The following is a 22,266-nucleotide window of genomic DNA, read 5'->3' on the forward strand; positions in this document are numbered from 1 at the left end:
ACTGTACTGGCAGGTTCACTCACGTCACACTGTACTGGCAGGTTCACCCACGTTACACTGTACTGGCAGGTTCACCCACGTCACACTGTACTGGCAGTTTCACTCACGTCACACTGTACAGGCAGGTTCACTCACGTTACACTGTACTGGCAGTTTCACTCGCGTCACACTGTACAGGCAGGTTCCCATGTTACACTGTACTGGCAGTTTCACTCACGTCACACTGTACTGGAAGTTTCACTCACGTCACACTGTACTGGAAGGTTCACCCACGTCACACTGTACTGGCAGTTTCACCCACGTCACACTGTACTGGCAGTTTCACTCACGTCACACTGTACTGGCAGTTTCACCCACGTCACACTGTACTGGCAGGTTCACCCACGTCACGCTGTACTGGCAGGTTCACTCACGTTACACTGTACTGGCAGTTTCACTCACGTCACACTGTACTGGCAGGTTCACCCACGTTACACTATACTGGCAGGTTCTCTCACGTTACACTGTACTGGCAGTTTCACTCACGTCACACTGTACTGGCAGGTTCACTCACGTCACACTGTACTGGCAGGTTCACTCACGTCACACTGTACTGGCAGGTTCACCCACGTTACACTGTACTGGCAGGTTCACCCACGTTATACTGTACTGGCAGGTTCACCCACGTTACACTGTACTGGCAGGTTCACTCACGTCACAGTGTACTGGCAGGTTCACCCACGTTACACTGTACTGGCAGGTTCACCCACGTTACACTGTACTGGCAGGTTCACTCACGTCACACTGTACTGGCAGGTTCACTCACGTCACACTGTACTGGCAGGTTCACCCACGTTACACTGTACTGGCAGGTTCACCCACGTCACACTGTACTGGAAGTTTCACTCACGTTACACTGTACAGGCAGGTTCACTCACGTTACACTGTACTGGCAGTTTCACTCGCGTCACACTGTACAGGCAGGTTCCCATGTTACACTCTACTGGCAGTTTCACTCACGTCACACTGTACTGGAAGTTTCATTCACGTCACACTGTACTGGAAGTTTCACTCACGTCACACTGTACTGGCAGTTTCACTCACGTCACACTGTACTGGCAGTTTCACTCACGTCACACGGTACTGGCAGGTTCACTCACGTCACACTGTACTGGCAGGTTCACTCACGTCACACTGTACTGGCAGTTTCACTCACGTCACACTGTACTGGCAGGTTCACCCACGTCACACTGTACTGGCAGTTTCACTCACGTCACACTACTGGCAGGTTCACCCACGTCACACTGTACAGGCAGGTTCACTCACGTCACACTACTGGCAGGTTCACTCACGTCACACTGTACAGGCAGGTTCACTCACGTCACACTGTACTGGCAGGTTCACCCACGTCACACTGTACTGGCAGTTTCACTCACGTCACACTGTACTGGCAGGTTCACCCACGTCACACTGTACTGGCAGTTTCACTCACGTCACACTGTACTGGCAGTTTCACTCACGTCACACTGTACTGGCAGGTTCACTCACGTCACACTGTACTGGCAGGTTCACCCACGTCACACTGTACAGGCAGGTTCACTCACGTCACACTGTACTGGCAGTTTCACTCACGTCACACTGTACTGGCAGGTTCACCCACGTCACACTGTACAGGCAGGTTCACTCACGTCACACTGTACTGGCAGGTTCACTCACGTCACACTGTACTGGCAGGTTCACCCACGTTACACTGTACTGGCAGGTTCACCCACGTTATACTGTACTGGCAGGTTCACCCACGTTACACTGTACTGGCAGGTTCACTCACGTCACAGTGTACTGGCAGGTTCACCCACGTTACACTGTACTGGCAGGTTCACTCACGTCACACTGTACTGGCAGGTTCACTCACGTCACACTGTACTGGCAGGTTCACCCACGTCACACTGTACTGGCAGTTTCACTCACGTCACACTGTACTGGCAGGTTCACCCACGTCACACTGTACTGGCAGTTTCACTCACGTCACACTGTACTGGCAGTTTCACTCACGTCACACTGTACAGGCAGGTTCACTCACGTCACACTGTACTGGCAGGTTCACCCACGTCACACTGTACAGGCAGGTTCACTCACGTCACACTGTACTGGCAGTTTCACTCACGTCACACTGTACTGGCAGGTTCACCCACGTCACACTGTACAGGCAGGTTCACTCACGTCACACTGTACTGGCAGGTTCACTCACGTCACACTGTACTGGCAGGTTCACCCACGTTACACTGTACTGGCAGGTTCACCCACGTTATACTGTACTGGCAGGTTCACCCACGTTACACTGTACTGGCAGGTTCACTCACGTCACAGTGTACTGGCAGGTTCACCCACGTTACACTGTACTGGCAGGTTCACTCACGTCACACTGTACTGGCAGGTTCACCCACGTTACACTGTACTGGCAGGTTCACCCACGTCACACTGTACTGGCAGTTTCACTCACGTCACACTGTACAGGCAGGTTCACTCACGTTACACTGTACTGGCAGTTTCACTCGCGTCACACTGTACAGGCAGGTTCCCATGTTACACTGTACTGGCAGTTTCACTCACGTCACACTGTACTGGAAGGTTCACCCACGTCACACTGTACTGGCAGTTTCACCCACGTCACACTGTACTGGCAGTTTCACTCACGTCACACTGTACTGGCAGTTTCACCCACGTCACACTGTACTGGCAGGTTCACCCACGTCACGCTGTACTGGCAGGTTCACTCACGTTACACTGTACTGGCAGTTTCACTCACGTCACACTGTACTGGCAGGTTCACCCACGTTACACTATACTGGCAGGTTCTCTCACGTTACACTGTACTGGCAGTTTCACTCACGTCACACTGTACTGGCAGGTTCACTCACGTCACACTGTACTGGCAGGTTCACTCACGTCACACTGTACTGGCAGGTTCACCCACGTTACACTGTACTGGCAGGTTCACCCACGTTATACTGTACTGGCAGGTTCACCCACGTTACACTGTACTGGCAGGTTCACTCACGTCACAGTGTACTGGCAGGTTCACCCACGTTACACTGTACTGGCAGGTTCACCCACGTTACACTGTACTGGCAGGTTCACTCACGTCACACTGTACTGGCAGGTTCACTCACGTCACACTGTACTGGCAGGTTCACCCACGTTACACTGTACTGGCAGGTTCACCCACGTCACACTGTACTGGCAGTTTCACTCACGTTACACTGTACAGGCAGGTTCACTCACGTTACACTGTACTGGCAGTTTCACTCGCGTCACACTGTACAGGCAGGTTCCCATGTTACACTCTACTGGCAGTTTCACTCACGTCACACTGTACTGGAAGTTTCATTCACGTCACACTGTACTGGAAGTTTCACTCACGTCACACTGTACTGGCAGTTTCACTCACGTCACACTGTACTGGCAGTTTCACTCACGTCACACGGTACTGGCAGGTTCACTCACGTCACACTGTACTGGCAGGTTCACTCACGTCACACTGTACTGGCAGTTTCACTCACGTCACACTGTACTGGCAGGTTCACCCACGTCACACTGTACTGGCAGTTTCACTCACGTCACACTACTGGCAGGTTCACCCACGTCACACTGTACAGGCAGGTTCACTCACGTCACACTACTGGCAGGTTCACTCACGTCACACTGTACAGGCAGGTTCACTCACGTCACACTGTACTGGCAGGTTCACCCACGTCACACTGTACTGGCAGTTTCACTCACGTCACACTGTACTGGCAGGTTCACCCACGTCACACTGTACTGGCAGTTTCACTCACGTCACACTGTACTGGCAGTTTCACTCACGTCACACTGTACTGGCAGGTTCACTCACGTCACACTGTACTGGCAGGTTCACCCACGTCACACTGTACAGGCAGGTTCACTCACGTCACACTGTACTGGCAGTTTCACTCACGTCACACTGTACTGGCAGGTTCACCCACGTCACACTGTACAGGCAGGTTCACTCACGTCACACTGTACTGGCAGGTTCACTCACGTCACACTGTACTGGCAGGTTCACCCACGTTACACTGTACTGGCAGGTTCACCCACGTTATACTGTACTGGCAGGTTCACCCACGTTACACTGTACTGGCAGGTTCACTCACGTCACAGTGTACTGGCAGGTTCACCCACGTTACACTGTACTGGCAGGTTCACTCACGTCACACTGTACTGGCAGGTTCACTCACGTCACACTGTACTGGCAGGTTCACCCACGTTACACTGTACTGGCAGGTTCACCCACGTCACACTGTACTGGCAGTTTCACTCACGTCACACTGTACAGGCAGGTTCACTCACGTTACACTGTACTGGCAGTTTCACTCGCGTCACACTGTACAGGCAGGTTCCCATGTTACACTGTACTGGCAGTTTCACTCACGTCACACTGTACTGGAAGTTTCACTCACGTCACACTGTACTGGCAGTTTCACTCACGTCACACGGTACTGGCAGGTTCACTCACGTCACACTGTACTGGCAGGTTCACTCACGTCACACTGTACTGGCAGGTTCACTCACGTCACACTGTACTGGCAGGTTCACCCACGTCACACTGTACTGGCAGTTTCACTCACGTCACACTGTACTGGCAGGTTCACCCACGTCACACTGTACAGGCAGGTTCACTCACGTCACACTGTACTGGCAGGTTCACTCACGTCACACTGTACAGGCAGGTTCACTCACGTCACACTGTACTGGCAGGTTCACCCACGTCACACTGTACTGGCAGTTTCACTCACGTCACACTGTACTGGCAGGTTCACCCACGTCACACTGTACAGGCAGGTTCACTCACGTCACACTGTACTGGCAGGTTCACCCACGTCACACTGTACAGGCAGGTTCACTCACGTCACACTGTACTGGCAGTTTCACTCACGTCACACTGTACTGGCAGGTTCACCCACGTCACACTGTACAGGCAGTTTCACTCACGTCACACTGTACTGGCAGGTTCACCCACGTCACACTGTACAGGCAGGTTCACCCACGTCACACTGTACTGGCAGGTTCACCCACGTCACACTACAGGCAGGTTCACTCACGTCACACTGTACTGGCAGGTTCACTCACGTCACACTGTACAGGCAGGCTCACTCACGTCACACTGTACAGGCAGGTTCACCCACGTCACACTGTACTGGCAGTTTCACTCACGTCACACTGTACTGGCAGGTTCACCCACGTCACACTGTACAGGCAGGTTCACTCACGTCACACTGTACTGGCAGGTTCACTCACGTCACACTGTACAGGCAGGTTCACTCACGTCACACTGTACTGGCAGGTTCACCCACGTCACACTGTACTGGCAGTTTCACTCACGTCACACTGTACTGGCAGTTTCATTCACGTCACACTGTACAGACAGGTTCACTCACGTCACACTGTACTGGCAGTTTCACTCACGTCACACTGTACAGGCAGGTTCACTTACGTTACACTGTACTGGCAGTTTCACTCGCGTCACACTGTACAGGCAGGTTCCCATGTTACACTGTACTGGCAGTTTCATTCACATCACACTGTACAGGCAGGTTCACTCACGTTACATTGTACTGGCAGTTTCACTCGCGTCACACTGTACAGGCAGGTTCCCATGTTACACTGTACTGGCAGTTTCACTCACGTCACACTGTACTGGCAGTTTCACCCACGTCACACTGTACTGGCAGGTTCACTCACGTTACACTGTACTGGCAGTTTCACTCACGTCACACTGTACTGGCAGTTTCACTCACGTTACACTGTACTGGCAGGTTCACTCACGTCACACTGTACTGGCAGGTTCACTCACGTCACACTGTACTGGCAGTTTCACCCACGTTACACTGTACTGGCAGGTTCACTCACGTCACACTGTACTGGCAGTTTCACTCACGTTACACTGTACTGGCAGTTTCACTCACGTTACACTGTACTGGCAGTTTCACTCACGTCACACTGTACTGGCAGGTTCACTCACGTCACACTGTACTGGCAGGTTCACTCACGCCACACTGTACTGGCAGTTTCACTCACGTGACACTGTACTGGCAGGTTCACTCACGTCACACTGTACTGGCAGTTTCACTCACGTCACACTGTACTGGCAGGTTCACCCACGTCACACTGTACTGGCAGGTTCACTCACGTCACACTGTACTGGCAGTTTCACTCACGTCACACTGTACAGGCAGGTTCACCCACGTCACACTGTACTGGCAGTTTCACCCACGTCACACTGTACTGGCAGGTTCACTCACGTCACACTGTACTGGCAGGTTCACTCACGTCACACTGTACTGGCAGGTTCACCCACGTCACACTGTACTGGCAGTTTCACCCACGTCACACTGTACTGGCAGGTTCACCCACGTCACACTGTACTGGCAGGTTCACTTACGTTACACTGTACTGGCAGGTTCACTCACGTTACACTGTACTGGCAGTTTCACTCACGTCACACTGTACTGGCAGGTTCACTTACGTCACACTGTACTGGCAGGTTCACCCACGTTACACTGTACTGGCAGGTTCTCTCACGTTACACTGTACTGGCAGTTTCACTCACGTCACACTGTACTGGCAGGTTCACTTACGTCACACTGTACTGGCAGGTTCACTCACGTCACACTGTACTGGCAGGTTCACCCACGTTACACTGTACTGGCAGGTTCACCCACGTTATACTGTACTGGCAGGTTCACCCACGTTACACTGTACTGGCAGGTTCACTCACGTCACACTGTACTGGCAGGTTCACCCACGTTACACTGTACTGGCAGGTTCACTCACGTCACACTGTACTGGCAGTTTCACCCACGTTACACTGTACTGGCAGGTTCACCCACGTCACACTGTACTGGCAGTTTCACTCAAGTCACACTGTACAGGCAGGTTCACTCACGTTACACTGTACTGGCAGTTTCACTCGCGTCACACTGTACAGGCAGGTTCCCATGTTACACTGTACTGGCAGTTTCACTCACGTCACACTGTACTGGAAGTTTCACTCACGTCACACTGTACTGGCAGTTTCACTCACGTCACACTGTACTGGCAGTTTCACTCACGTCACACGTACTGGCAGTTTCACCCACGTCACACTGTACTGGCAGGTTCACTCACGTCACACTGTACTGGCAGGTTCACTCACGTCACACTGTACTGGCAGTTTCACTCACGTCACACTACTGGCAGGTTCACTCACGTCACACTACTGGCAGGTTCACTCACGTCACACTGTACTGGCAGGTTCACTCACGTCACACTGTACTGGCAGGTTCACTCACGTCACACTGTACTGGCAGGTTCACTCACGTTACACTGTACTGGCAGGTTCACTCACGTCACACTGTACAGGCAGGTTCCCACGTCACACTGTACTGGCAGTTTCACCCACGTCACACTGTACTGGCAGGTTCACCCACGTCACACTGTACTGGCAGGTTCACTTACGTTACACTGTACTGGCAGGTTCACTCACGTTACACTGTACTGGCAGTTTCACTCACGTCACACTGTACTGGCAGGTTCACTTACGTCACACTGTACTGGCAGGTTCACTTACGTTACACTGTACTGGCAGGTTCTCTCACGTTACACTGTACTGGCAGTTTCACTCACGTCACACTGTACTGGCAGGTTCACTTACGTCACACTGTACTGGCAGGTTCACTCACGTCACACTGTACTGGCAGGTTCACCCACGTTACACTGTACTGGCAGGTTCACCCACGTTATACTGTACTGGCAGGTTCACCCACGTTACACTGTACTGGCAGGTTCACTCACGTCACACTGTACTGGCAGGTTCACCCACGTTACACTGTACTGGCAGGTTCACTCACGTCACACTGTACTGGCAGTTTCACCCACGTTACACTGTACTGGCAGGTTCACCCACGTCACACTGTACTGGCAGTTTCACTCACGTCACACTGTACAGGCAGGTTCACTCACGTTACACTGTACTGGCAGTTTCACTCGCGTCACACTGTACAGGCAGGTTCCCATGTTACACTGTACTGGCAGTTTCACTCACGTCACACTGTACTGGAAGTTTCACTCACGTCACACTGTACTGGCAGTTTCACTCACGTCACACTGTACTGGCAGTTTCACTCACGTCACACGTACTGGCAGTTTCACCCACGTCACACTGTACTGGCAGGTTCACTCACGTCACACTGTACTGGCAGGTTCACTCACGTCACACTGTACTGGCAGTTTCACTCACGTCACACTGTACTGGCAGGTTCACTCACGTCACACTACTGGCAGGTTCACTCACGTCACACTGTACTGGCAGGTTCACTCACGTCACACTGTACTGGCAGGTTCACTCACGTTACACTGTACTGGCAGGTTCACTCACGTCACACTGTACAGGCAGGTTCCCACGTCACACTGTACTGGCAGTTTCACCCACGTCACACTACTGGCAGGTTCACCCACGTCACACTGTACTGGCAGGTTCACTCACGTTACACTGTACTGGCAGTTTCACTCACGTCACACTGTACTGGCAGGTTCACCCACGTTACACTGTACTGGCAGGTTCACTCACGTCACACTGTACTGGCAGGTTCACTCACGTCACACTGTACTGGCAGTTTCACTCACGTCACACTGTACTGGCAGGTTCACTCACGTCACACTACTGGCAGGTTCACTCACGTCACACTGTACTGGCAGGTTCACTCACGTCACACTGTACTGGCAGGTTCACTCACGTCACACTGTACTGGCAGGTTCACTCACGTTACACTGTACTGGCAGGTTCACTCACGTCACACTGTACAGGCAGGTTCCCACGTCACACTGTACTGGCAGTTTCACCCACGTCACACTGTACTGGCAGGTTCACCCACGTCACACTGTACTGGCAGGTTCACTTACGTTACACTGTACTGGCAGGTTCACTCACGTTACACTGTACTGGCAGTTTCACTCACGTCACACTGTACTGGCAGGTTCACTTACGTCACACTGTACTGGCAGGTTCACTTACGTTACACTGTACTGGCAGGTTCTCTCACGTTACACTGTACTGGCAGTTTCACTCACGTCACACTGTACTGGCAGGTTCACTTACGTCACACTGTACTGGCAGGTTCACTCACGTCACACTGTACTGGCAGGTTCACCCACGTTACACTGTACTGGCAGGTTCACCCACGTTATACTGTACTGGCAGGTTCACCCACGTTACACTGTACTGGCAGGTTCACTCACGTCACACTGTACTGGCAGGTTCACCCACGTTACACTGTACTGGCAGGTTCACTCACGTCACACTGTACTGGCAGTTTCACCCACGTTACACTGTACTGGCAGGTTCACCCACGTCACACTGTACTGGCAGTTTCACTCACGTCACACTGTACAGGCAGGTTCACTCACGTTACACTGTACTGGCAGTTTCACTCGCGTCACACTGTACAGGCAGGTTCCCATGTTACACTGTACTGGCAGTTTCACTCACGTCACACTGTACTGGAAGTTTCACTCACGTCACACTGTACTGGCAGTTTCACTCACGTCACACTGTACTGGCAGTTTCACTCACGTCACACGTACTGGCAGTTTCACCCACGTCACACTGTACTGGCAGGTTCACTCACGTCACACTGTACTGGCAGGTTCACTCACGTCACACTGTACTGGCAGTTTCACTCACGTCACACTGTACTGGCAGGTTCACTCACGTCACACTACTGGCAGGTTCACTCACGTCACACTGTACTGGCAGGTTCACTCACGTCACACTGTACTGGCAGGTTCACTCACGTTACACTGTACTGGCAGGTTCACTCACGTCACACTGTACAGGCAGGTTCCCACGCCACACTGTACTGGCAGTTTCACCCACGTCACACTGTACTGGCAGGTTCACCCACGTCACACTGTACTGGCAGGTTCACTCACGTTACACTGTACTGGCAGTTTCACTCACGTCACACTGTACTGGCAGGTTCACCCACGTTACACTGTACTGGCAGGTTCTCTCACGTTACACTGTACTGGCAGTTTGACTCACGTCACACTGTACTGGCAGGTTCACTCACGTCACACTGTACTGGCAGGTTCACTCACGTCACACTGTACTGGCAGGTTCACCCACGTTACACTGTACTGGCAGGTTCACCCACGTTACACTGTACTGGCAGGTTCACCCACGTTACACTGTACTGGCAGGTTCACTCACGTCACACTGTACTGGCAGGTTCACCCACGTTACACTGTACTGGCAGGTTCACTCACGTCACACTGTACTGGCAGGTTCACTCACGTCACACTGTACTGGCAGGTTCACCCACGTTACACTGTACTGGCAGGTTCACCCACGTCACACTGTACTGGCAGTTTCACTCACGTCACACTGTACTGGCAGGTTCACTCACGTCACACTGTACTGGCAGGTTCACTCACGTCACACTGTACTGGCAGTTTCACTCACGTCACACTGTACTGGCAGTTTCACTCACGTCACACTGTACTGGCAGTTTCACTCACGTCACACTGTACTGGCAGTTTCACTCACGTCACACTGTACTGGCAGGTTCACTCACGTCACACTGTACTGGCAGGTTCACTCACGTCACACTGTACTGGCAGGTTCACTCACGTCACACTGTACTGGCAAGTTCACCCACGTTACACTGTACTGGCAGGTTCACCCACGTTACACTGTACTGGCAGGTTCACTCACGTTACTCGGCGGTGTGAATGTTGGCGTAAGCTGTGGAAGACGCCTGCATGTTGCGGCGCACGCTGCTGCTGCATTGCAGGCCAGTACTGCACGGAGGACGTGGACGAGTGCCAGCTTCAGCCCAACGCGTGCCTTAACGGGGGCACGTGCCACAACACGCACGGCGGATACAACTGCGTGTGCGTCAACGGCTGGACCGGCGAGGACTGCAGCGAGAACATCGATGACTGCGCCATCGCTGCCTGCTTCAACGGCGCCACGTGCCACGACCGCGTCGCCTCCTTCTTCTGCCAGTGCCCACTCGGCAAGACCGGTGAGGGCGAACGCTGGCAATCGGGTTTCCCCCTCGAAATCGACATTTGGTGTTTTGTCAGAAAGGTCGGGCTCGCTTGAACCACCGCTGGTGAACTGCCGGATATATTTATAGGCAAGGGGACGCTTTCCATGAGATGTGGTTCCTGTTAAACTGTACAACACACGATGCAGGATAATCAGCATATTTGTGGGGAATATGAGTAACAGTGAATGGCGGTTTTCTTGAGCGATGGCACTGTGGGCGGTGCCGTGAGAGAGTTGGTATCACTATGGACGTCGCCGGTTGTGACGCGGTCGGCCATGGTGACGTCTTTTTACCGCACCCGTGTGTGCGCAGGTTTGCTGTGCCACTTGGACGACGCGTGTGTGAGCGACCCGTGCCACGAGGGGGCCATCTGCGACACGAACCCCATCAACGGCAAGGCCATCTGCACCTGTCGTGCCGGATTCACCGGCGGCGCCTGCAACCAGGACGTGGACGAATGCTCCATCGGTGAGGCGCGCCCCCCCTTAGCGCGCACGGCACAGTGAGCCGCCCTTTCGACAACGTCAGTGGCGAGCAATGTCTGTAGAGTGCTCCCCTTGGCTTTCGCCGTCGTTTGATCCTGCGCGGCCATTGCTCTGTTTCAGGAGCAAACCCCTGCGAGCACGGAGGGCGCTGCATCAACACCCAGGGCTCTTTCCGCTGCCAGTGCACGGCAGGTTTCACGGGCCCGCGCTGTGAAACGGACATCAACGAGTGTAACTCAATGCCCTGTCTCAACGACGCTACCTGCCTCGACAAGATCGGAGAATTCACCTGCATCTGCATGCCAGGTATGCTGGGAGATATTTTGCCGGCTTCCGCGTAAGAACCTCAATCTGTAAGTGGCGACAAAAGCAAAGGCACGAGCATGCACCGGTACAGTTCAGTCATCAATGTCTGCCGCTGCCGTGCTCCTCTGCTGTGTACGACGGTGAGAGTTTTTCGCCGACACAGTGCGTGTGTGCCACCTTATTGTGCATAGTAGGGGGCACAGGTGGTGCATCGGCCAGTCATCTCAGTCAGTCAACCCATGGCACCTGTGTCTTTCTGGGGCCTTCTGCCAGCGGGCGTTCAACTCTTCAACTGGTCTTAAAGTGCACATAGCCTGGCATAAGCACCTTGGTGATGTCACCGCTACTTAGTGGCAAATGACGGTTATTGTTGGTGTGCAATTCCACTTTTGGGGTTCACCCGTCGCTCGCCTGGTGAACCAGAGCGGAGCGAGTTAATGTAGTTTGTCTTAACAGGTGAGCATTCAGGACACCAGGATGGTCTCATTTACACGAGTGACCTGGGAGCGGGCTTGGACCGCGTATGAGAGGTAGTCGCTTGTGGTATCAGCTTCTTGAGTTGTTTTATGACGCTCTTAATTAACAAGCGAGCAATCCCAGTGTCCGTATGGCTCCTGTTGACATGCGATTAACGCGGGCGCGGGGCCGCGGTGTCGCTCGCAGGTTTCGAAGGACGGCACTGCGAGATTGACATCAACGAGTGCCAGAGCGGACCTTGCCTCAATGACGGAAACTGCACGGACCATGTGAATGGCTTCTTATGCCGCTGCCCACCCGGTGAGTCGCATGCTAACGCAACGTCGCCTTATGGACCAATGTTGTAAGGTTTTATTTTAACGCACTGCCCATTGCAAATCGGTGCGATTCATCATTCACTCGGGTTCCCATTCACGCATTGGTGGAAACTTTTTTTTTCACTTAATTTTTATGGAAAACGAGACACCGAGGCGGGGGTGGTGCATGTTTGGCTGCTATGCATAGTGCTGCCAGAGAAGCCTGTTGTTGGTTTTGTACATTAAGAGCAAACTGGTATTTATGCTAAATTCTAACACTTAGAATGACCGCTTGGGTTCGGCAGGGCATGTGGTGCATGTGGCGGCACCGACCAGCCTCTTGCGCGCAAACGCTGCATTGTGCTCGGCGGAGCCACAGCCGGGCTTTGCGGAATGCCTTCTCAGCCCCGACCGCGAGCCGATCTCCTTGGAGCTCCCACTCATGTTGTTTGCTCAGCTCTTGTCGTGCGGTGTCTTTGTCTCACTGTCGCCCATTGTTGGGACGGGCACACCTTTTCAAAGCCGCAATTCGGTGGCCCGAGCGACAATGTGGCCGCACATTGGGTTTTTGTGAGCTGGATGGTCTGGACAAGGCTGAGAGCGTTTGTACATGCGATGCTGCATGCCCCTGTGCGTTTTTTAATCAACCGGAGTCGCCTTCACCTGTCCTTGTTTACACTCTTTACTTTGTGAATGCCACCTGTGCCCGTGACGATGGGTTCCCGACACTCCTTCAGGTCATTTTAAAGTTCTAACTACGTAGTTTAAATGTGGAAAGTGGGACCCTGTGAGCGAGTGGGGGCCCTGCGAGCGGGGGGGCCCTGCGAGCCAGTGGGGCCCCACTCGAGGAGGCCCGGTGTGCTTTTCCAGGGGCCGTTCCCGCTCAGGAGTGGTGGCCGCTGCATAAAGACCGTCTGGCCACTGCGAGCGTGGTGGCGGCGGCGGCGGTGCTGGCTTTGTGTACGGAGCACAGAGGAGGCCATTGTGAGGCTCGCACTGGGATCGAGTTCTGCGCGCCTCTCACGGCGCTGCCCCCGTGCTGCACAATGCTCATGAGCCTCTGCTTTCAAGTGCAAATGTTTAGCAACTCCCTCTCCCGCCGATGCTTGCCGCTAAAAACCGCCGAGCTGTACATGCAGATTAGTCGAGAAGGAGGGTTCATTGGTTTGGTGCGGCTGCTGGCCGGGCCCTGTGTGCATGCGTTTGTCGAACGCTCCACGGCGAAGGGAACATAAACGCCGCGGATCACTCCGATTTGTTTTTTAAAGTGTGTCATTTGTTGTTCGCATTTTTTTGGCTTCGATTTTAACCCGGAGACATTTTCGCCTTCACCAGATTGAATTAGTGTGGCTTTGGCTGTTGCGTAAGCTCTTTGTAGATGTTGGAGTAATTTCGTTTATGGGCTGGAAGGTAGTTTGAACCAGTTTGACGGCAGGATTATTCTGGCTTGTTCTGTTTAAGATTGTACCGGCAGTAATTGAATATCTTGTGTGTGTTGTAGTGATGCATTAGCGCAGCTCGTCTCAGCTGGTTGCCCCATTGCCTTTCCGGGGGCTTTAATCCGTGGTCGGCATCGGCTGTGGCTTCACCATCGTCTTGGCTGCCAAGCAAAATGGGAACAAAATATGACACCGCAGTGGAGGGATTTAATAAGCAGTGACTTGTGCAGTTTCATTATCATCAGCATACGTCGGGAGACACACACCAATTCGAAACTGATGTGCAGTGATGTTTATTTTTCTCAACGTTGTCCTCGCAGTTTCACTTCTGCACCTCAGTTTTCTCCACTCTCGTTTCTCGGTCCATCTGGAGTTCCATTTGAGAGTGACATTGGTTCCACATTGGGACCACGTTAGTAACAAGTTGGTATCACGTTTGGAACCACATTGGTACCATGTTGGAATCACACTGGGACCACATTAATACTAAGTTATTACCACGTTTGTACCATGTTGGTACCACGCTGGTATCTTCCTGATGTCGCATTGGTTTCAGAATGAGTGACGAAGGGGGCTGTGCCGGCGCTTGAGCTTGTCGGGGGTGGGGGGGGTGCGGGATGCCAAGTGGACCTTGTCTTTCCTGGCATGACGTGCCTGGTTGGTGTCGTGCTCACACTGGCTCAGTGCTTCAGGCTTTTGCGCTTTAACTCGTGAGAGCGGCGTGTCGGCACCCAGCATTTAGCAGTAAACAACCCTCCTGGCCAATCTGCTCTTCCCTGCCAATTGTGAGAGTGAAGATTGGCCGGTTTAACTCTCATTGGCCAAACATCCCCGGTGCTTAAATATTTCCTGCAAATCCCTCAATTGGGATCACACACGGCAGCAGCAACATCGCCCCCCATTGCAAAAAAGCTTGACAAGACCCTCCTGAAAAAGAATCCTGAGGCTTTCCCCGGGCAAATAAGCGAAACGGTAATAAATATATAATTACACGATTTACGCTAAGATCCGGACTCTCTTTGTTGACCAAGGGGAGCCCGGTGGCCTCGTCTGCGACCGACATGCCCATAGTAGTACCACCTGCAAGTGCTGGCTGGGGGTCCATGACAGGGCTGTCTCTTGCTCTCGTGGGTGATGCCAGCGTCTGCTCGCCCTACGGTGCAGCACAGCCTCGTGTGTGTGTGTGGAGACATGAATGTAAATATCCCCCTGATATGCAATTCACTGTGAGTCACGGTAGAAAATACAAGTAACAAAATTAACACGCTCCCCTCCCATGTCTGTCCCTTCACACATAAAATACTAAATTATGTTTTTACACATTTCATCAGCCACGCGGCCAGCCTACTGGGAATGCGTCATTCCATCAGAATTGGTTCAACATGAGCAAACTCTGGACCTGATCTGCTGATGAGACACTGCATATCAAATCCTGTTCGGAGGGCTGTCTTGCCGATGGGATGCGTACAACACAACTCTTGCTGTCTTGTACCGCTCGTCCTGGCGCCGTGTCTGACACTGACCCCCCGCGCGTTTCTCCCCCGCCAGGCTTCACGGGGCCCATGTGTCAGATCGACATGGACGAGTGCGCCAGCACGCCGTGTCTCAACGGGGCCAAGTGCGTGGACCAGCCCAATGCCTACTTGTGCGAGTGCACAGAAGGTATTGTGAAATGGCACCCTCCGCACTACCGGGCCCCACAGGCCCCAGCGTAGCGGTGAGAACCTCTGTGGAAAAATAACTTCACAGCTCAGCGGACTCATCCACTCTAAATACAGATGCTGATTCTGAAATATTCCGATTATGAGAACCGATATAACTATTAAAAAATATGTTTTTATTTTACCAGATAAGGCCCACGGAGTGATATTATAGCTCTTTTTCAGAAGCGACCTGGCCACAAATGATAGCCGACCAAAGTGGCTTATGTGTACATTTATAGCAGCCAAATACTCTAAATGTATATTATAATGTGGAGGAGAAAACCGGAGGACCCGGAGAAAAATCCACGTGACCACGGGGAGAAAGACGCACAAACTCCAAATATGCAGGAGGCGTCAGGGGTCAGGATTGAACCCATGGCCTCCTGCATACCAGGCCAGGTAGTTAACATCTCACCACCGCGGTGCCCTACGCCCCTTCTCTGCTTTTGGAGCGAAGTTCACAGGAACAGTTTGCCGTGGCAGCGGCGATAGAAGCACAATTTAAAGTCCGATCTTTAAAAAGTTTGGTAATGGTGTAAAACGTGTGGTGACTTGTTTAGCGATGATCAAGGTTGTGCCTGGCGCGTGACGTCGCAGCGCTCGTGCGGCTTCGAGTTGCGAGTGTGAGCCGACATTTCACAACGGCGACTCCCGATTGGCCCCGGGGAGGACGCTCGCTCGTGAAATCCTCTCCGGAGAAGAAATAACAGAACTCCTTTATTATAGCCTCGGAGGGCTCTCACCTTTCACCCGGCCTTTGTTGGCACCAGGTCAACCGGCTCCTGGGAAGAATTGCCGAGAATTATAATGAGCGGCGGGGCCCCGGGGGCTGAGAAGGGGGCAGCAGCGTGATAGAAATTCTAATGAGTTGGGGGGGGGGGTTGGGCGACCCGCGTGAATAGAAATTATAATGAGCGCCCGCCTGGAAGCCGCTGCACAGAAGCGGCTCGTTCTCACGGAAATGGCGGGAAAGTTGCAGCTGGAGGCATGGCGTGCCGAGGCTGCCCCGCCGGCCGTCCAGGTTGCGGTGTTGGCCTTCCGGGCCCGTGCAGGCAGGCGAGCGAATCTCGCTGCCTGCCCGCGTCGGCGAGCGTCTGCAAGTGTTAGAGGGCGGAGCCCCCTAGCCTGAGCCGATGGTCGCGTTTACTGCAGGTTTCAGTGTTAAGTCGCGTTCAGTGAATGCTTGCGCCCGCGTGGTATTGAAATAAAGTTATCTCTGAGTTACGATAGAGGGGAGGCTGCTTCCACAGTTTGACTGTTCGCACGCTGAAAATTCAGAGGTCACCGGTTCTATCTCCGGGCGTGGCAGTTAAAACAATGGGGCGAGTTCCTTAAATCACTTTCCCCTGTGACCGCCGCCTCTGTCCGCCCAGCAGTGTAACTGGGTCCATCGCAGTCAAATCTGTAGGTAGCATTGAAGAGTAGGCCAAATACCCCTCGTCGAGGAGATCTCTAGAGCCCTCCCCCTGAACAGTGGCATGAGCGAGCGATTGCAGGGCTGCGCCTGTACTTTGTGTTGGTATTCTTACTTCGGAGATTTCGAAACACACCCAGACGTCTCAACTCCTGTTGAAGGAGTCCCGACCGCCTCCCCACCTCTCACCTCCCCCCTTCCCCTCCCCACTCTTATTCCCCACTCAACCCACCCCTCCCCCGTTTAAGCCTGTCTCTTCTACTGTACAGCTTCTGGTAACACTACTTTAGGCCAGCACGCTTCAAATCCACATCGTCTCTTGCAGTTCCTGCCCATTCGTTTTGGCCTCTGTGGAGCAGCTTATTTGGACGTTGCTTACAAAGTGATGCAGCCGTTTCAATGCCTCTGTCTGAGAGGTGGTGCATCACAGATGCCCCCCACCAACGCACACACCTGGGGCCGCCATGATGCCACGCTCTCGAGTTGGCGCGCGCCAACTCGGCTCCGCGCGTCGCCTGGCCGCGTGGGTCTGCCCGTCAGAGCATTAGAGTCCACTGTGCCGTGCCACGTGCCACTTGCGGCCTTGCCATGAAGGCATTGGGATCCCACCGGGAGGACGCCGCCATTGACGCTGCGAGGGGCGGCTGCGTGGATGCCGCCGCCAGCTCGAGCCCCCGGGTCCCTGCAGCACTCGATGGCAGCAAGCCGGCAGAGTCCGCACGCCCGTCACTTTCTCTCCTCATCTGTCGCTCCTCACCGTGTCGCTGCTCGCCTGTCGCTCGCTTACCTGTAGCTCCTCACCTATCCCTCCTCACCTGTCGGTTCACTCACCTGTCCCTCACCTGTCGCTCACCACAAATACCCAGACAGTGACAAGATAGAGCGGCATTTAAATATTTACTAATTCTTAACAAGCGTTTAGTTGGTTCTGGAAAGTTGTGTTGTTTTATTATCATTATTGTTATTAAGTTTCCGCAGTGTGACGAGTTGCGTTCCATGCCGTTGCTTTGCAAAACACACACATTAGAAATGGGAAACAGCAGAGGCTGCTGGAGTTTTTATTTATTTACATTCATTCAGTGAAATTATAGTTTGGGGTAGCTGAGCTGCGTTTGGGCCCCACGACGTCGCTGCGCAAGGGGGGGGGGGGGGGGCTGTCCAGGCTCACGGGAGCCTCCGTCTCTCCTCCCCTAGGCTCTGGTGGGACATCTCACTGAGTCACTTCTGCCACTGGGCCCATCCTGAGAGCTGCACTTCACGTCTTTACCAACTCCTGTGAGCCACCCCCCCAGCCGGGCGCTGAGTTTGTTATTTGGTTCTCCGGCCCCCCCATGGTGCGTTTTTCCCCCTGCTGTGAAACGTGGTGACATTCAGGGCTGTATAAAGCTATGAACCACAGCACAGGGGGGTTGCTTGAGGCTCGCGTTTACCCATTTGGGTCCGGTCGCCCAGTGAACTGGGCCCCTGCTTTATTTCGGTGCTCTCATTGAACGTGGCAACGTAATTATTGTTTGCTACCGCTTGAAGCGATTGAATTAACTTCCGTGGTGTCGCGGCAGCTGCTGTGGCCGTGCGGCATGGAGGAGCGGGCGGAGGAGCGGGCGATGGGCGGGGTGCAGCGCTCGCGAGCTCTCATCTCCACGCGTCTCGGGTTGCCGTCTCTATCGGCGCATGAATGCGTCTGTCTTTTCTATCCCTACTTGACTACGTCTCTCCCTGTCCCTTCGCTCGCATCGGAATGCGTCGTTCATATCATCTCCGCTTTCTCTCTCATCCGAACACGCCCCTCTCCCATCGTTGTGTTTCACAGCGATACGTCTCCCCATTCTCTGCCTCGTGTCTCCCCTGAATACTCCTCTCCCCTGTCACGTCTCCTTTCTCTCATATGGACGCATCTCTCCTATCATCTCTTGCGTCTCAGTTGACGGTGTCTATATTCACTTTCGCCTTCGTGTCTCTCTCTGACACGTCTCGTGTCTCACTGCCCCCTGCGTGCCTCTGTCTATCGTTTGTAATCTCACCACATCTCTCTTCCTCTCTATTTGCATCTCCTCCTCCCTTCTCGCTACTTAGCTATCCAAGGCTCTACTATGCGGATCAGTCCGGATACCTGATTAGTCGCAGTGGACCCCCCCCTCCTTCCCCCGTGTGTCCCGGTGCTGCTAATCTGTGGTGCGGATTAACCATCCGTGAAGCTCTCACTCACACGCAAGTGCAGATTTGGCGTGGTGCGCCGCCGCAAAACCCAGACGCGGAGCGTCCACACACGGATCCTGGAGTCCTCTCCCAGGACGGCACAGCCTCTGCTTTGGCTCTGGCTGTTGCCGTCCCCTGCGTGCTCTGTACTGGGTTGGGTTGGGGTGGGGATGGGGGATTCCTTAACGCAGTTGCTGAGCACAAAGGCCCAAAGCTTCAAGCGGCCAGTGACAAACAGCACTATCAAAGTTGTAATAGAATATAGAGTGAACACGTTTTTTTCAATTGAGCAACGTTGTTAAGAGCTGGGGGGAGGAGAAGTCAGGGGGTGGAACGGAGAGCAGTGTGAGCAGAAAGGGAAGAAAGCAGAGTGGTGGGTGGTTGAGTGGGTGAGTTGTGACCTACAGCGTGGTGAGTGGGTGAGTTGTTGTGACCTGCAGTGTGGTGAGTGGGTGAGTTGTTGTGACCTGCAGTGTGGTGAGTGGGTGAGTTGTTGTGACCTGCAGTGTGCTGAGTGGGAGAGTGGTTACCTGCAGTGTGGTGGTTGAACACAGTGTGGTTGAGACAAAACAGTCAGTCCTCGACATGGCAGGAGTAAACAATGAGTGAAGTTCATGGGAGCAGTAACCATCGTAGTAGTCCTAGTGATAGAAGAGTGATAAGGAGGCGACTGACCACCGGTGAGCAAGTGACTGGGGTTCCTAGACAGATGCATACAAGGGAGATGGTGAGTCGTTAGGCAAGTGAGCCTCAACACAAGGAGTGGAGCGTCAATAGTGGGATTGGAAAGGCAGCCGTTTGATCGTCTGGAATGTGGAAGGTAATTGCAGGCCTGCTTGTACAGTGCAGCGCACTGTGGTAATTATTTTGAAATGAGGGTCCCCAACCCGTCCGGGCTCAACCCGGACAGTCCAGGTATTGGAATTTGTGTTCAGGTGGCAGCAGTTGATTTGTACCGAGGTCTGGTGCCGGGTGTTGTGTTGAACTTGTATCAGAGTTTACTGCACAGTGTTGATTGACCTGGGCTAACAGCAAGGCTGTGTCATGCTGGTTTGGTCTAGAGTGGGAAAAGGTGGTGGTGGCCCTCATGGGATCTTTGTGCCGTACAGTCCAGCAGCAGGAACATGTCACCACTTGCTGGACCACCACTCGGCACTGGCGGTGTTTTGTCGGCCTATAAAAAAAATACCTCCTCGTCCTGGGTGTAAACTCAGCCATGGGGTGTTCTCTCTGCCCTCATTGCTGATTATCCTTTTACGCAGAAATTAAATCGCATATGTCGCTTGTGGGAATAATGCCTTGTTTGTTTCACTGCACACCCGGTTGTTTGCCTCCTGTCTCGCGAGGACGTGACTTATTCATAGAAAACCGACATTGTGGAGGCCGGCCATTGACCCAAGGAACCCAAAATATTTCCGACCAATCGGAAAATGAGTTTGAGATACCATCTACGCCTGGCTTTCCAACTGTAGCTCGTCACAGCCTTACAACTTCGAACACTGATGAAAACGATGAGGTCATGTGACCCCCGCAAGTGTAATGGGGGTAAATGCTGTTCATTATCGAGATATTTTTGTTTAATAACTATTGTTCCAGGAAATACGTGTATATATTTATGAGTCATGATCATCACAATACGTCGATATTTAGCAAAATAGGAAATACAATTATTTTGGATCTTATTATTTATGTTGACTTTTACTCAGGAAATCCTCAACGAGTCTCGTGGCTATTTTTTCAGGAGGGTCCTGCCAAGTATTTGCAGTGGGGCAAGGTGGGGGGCAATGATTGCTTTGTATCATTCAAAATTGAGTAATTTTGTGGGCCCATTTTTCAACTGTGGCAGATGTGGACCATGATGCTGGGACAGTGTCCTACTCTTGTAAATTATCAAATGAAAAAACATTTTTATTTATTTCAGCAGGTAAGGCCCCGCATCTTCAGAAGCAACCTGGCCACAAATGAAAGCTCAACGAAGTGGCTTATATGGAAATTGACAGCAACCAAATGCTGTAAACGCATGTTTCTAAATATTTGGAGGGAAAACCTGGAGAAGCCAGAGAAAAATCCACACGACCCCAGGGAGAACGCACAAACTTAAAAATGTACAGGCATCGTCAGGGTCTGAATTGAACCCACGGACCTACTGCATACCAGGTGGGGGAGTTACCATCTTGCCACGTGGATCGTTAATATCCACTGTGAAACAGACGGAGTGAAGTATTTCTGTGGTTATGACACCTGCAGCGATAACCAGGGCGGCTGCTGAATGCAAACCGTGAACATCTGCAACAGGTGAGGAGTGAGCTACCTATGCTGGGCCCCATCACCGCCCCGTACCCCTGCGGTCACCAAAGTGAATGTAAATGTAGTAGTGAAAGCGCAATGCTGGGCATTGATTGAATCTCCGGCCGTCAGTGTTTACTCCGTGTGTGTGTGCTCGTGGGTGATGCAGGCTTTGCAGGGCTGGTATGCGAGCTGAACGTTAACGAGTGCCAGCCTGACCCGTGCCACCACGGCAAGTGCGTGGATGGCATCGCCAGCTTCTACTGCGTGTGCAGCCCCGGCTACACCGGCTTCCTATGCGACTCCCAGCTCAATGAATGCCAGAGCAGCCCCTGCCAGAACGGGGGCAAGTGCGTGGATCTGGTGAACCGCTACCACTGCCAGTGCCCCGAGGGCACTGAAGGTAAACTATCTCTCCTCCCACCTTCACACCACTTGGCTCGCGACGTCACGTGTTTTAGCAGACCAGTACCACTCTAGCCCGGCACTTGGGTAGGCTGTGATGTGGATGGGGGGGGAGCCTGGGGGTATATCGGACTGGCTGTGCAGTACCCAAAGTGCCTGGAACGGGCCG

The 22,266-nt window shown here is 53.0% G+C and overlaps 1 protein-coding gene across 1 annotated transcript in view; it reads left to right on the top strand.

The window, feature by feature from the left end:
- The window catches only part of LOC133341926 (neurogenic locus notch homolog protein 1-like), a 107,543-nt gene that overhangs the window by 48,912 nt on the left and 36,365 nt on the right, over positions 1-22,266 (top strand). Inside the window, exons 6-11 of the mRNA XM_061550765.1 lie at positions 10,830-11,063; positions 11,403-11,558; positions 11,696-11,881; positions 12,545-12,658; positions 15,642-15,755; positions 21,862-22,095. Coding sequence (XP_061406749.1) covers positions 10,830-11,063; positions 11,403-11,558; positions 11,696-11,881; positions 12,545-12,658; positions 15,642-15,755; positions 21,862-22,095 — 1,038 coding nt within the window. The remainder of the gene's footprint in view (positions 1-10,829; positions 11,064-11,402; positions 11,559-11,695; positions 11,882-12,544; positions 12,659-15,641; positions 15,756-21,861; positions 22,096-22,266) is intronic.

Source organism: Lethenteron reissneri, chromosome 12 (assembly GCF_015708825.2).
Source record: "Lethenteron reissneri isolate LAM-NWPU_2019-01 chromosome 12, ASM1570882v1, whole genome shotgun sequence".
In the NCBI taxonomy this organism is placed as follows: domain Eukaryota; kingdom Metazoa; phylum Chordata; class Hyperoartia; order Petromyzontiformes; family Petromyzontidae; genus Lethenteron; species Lethenteron reissneri.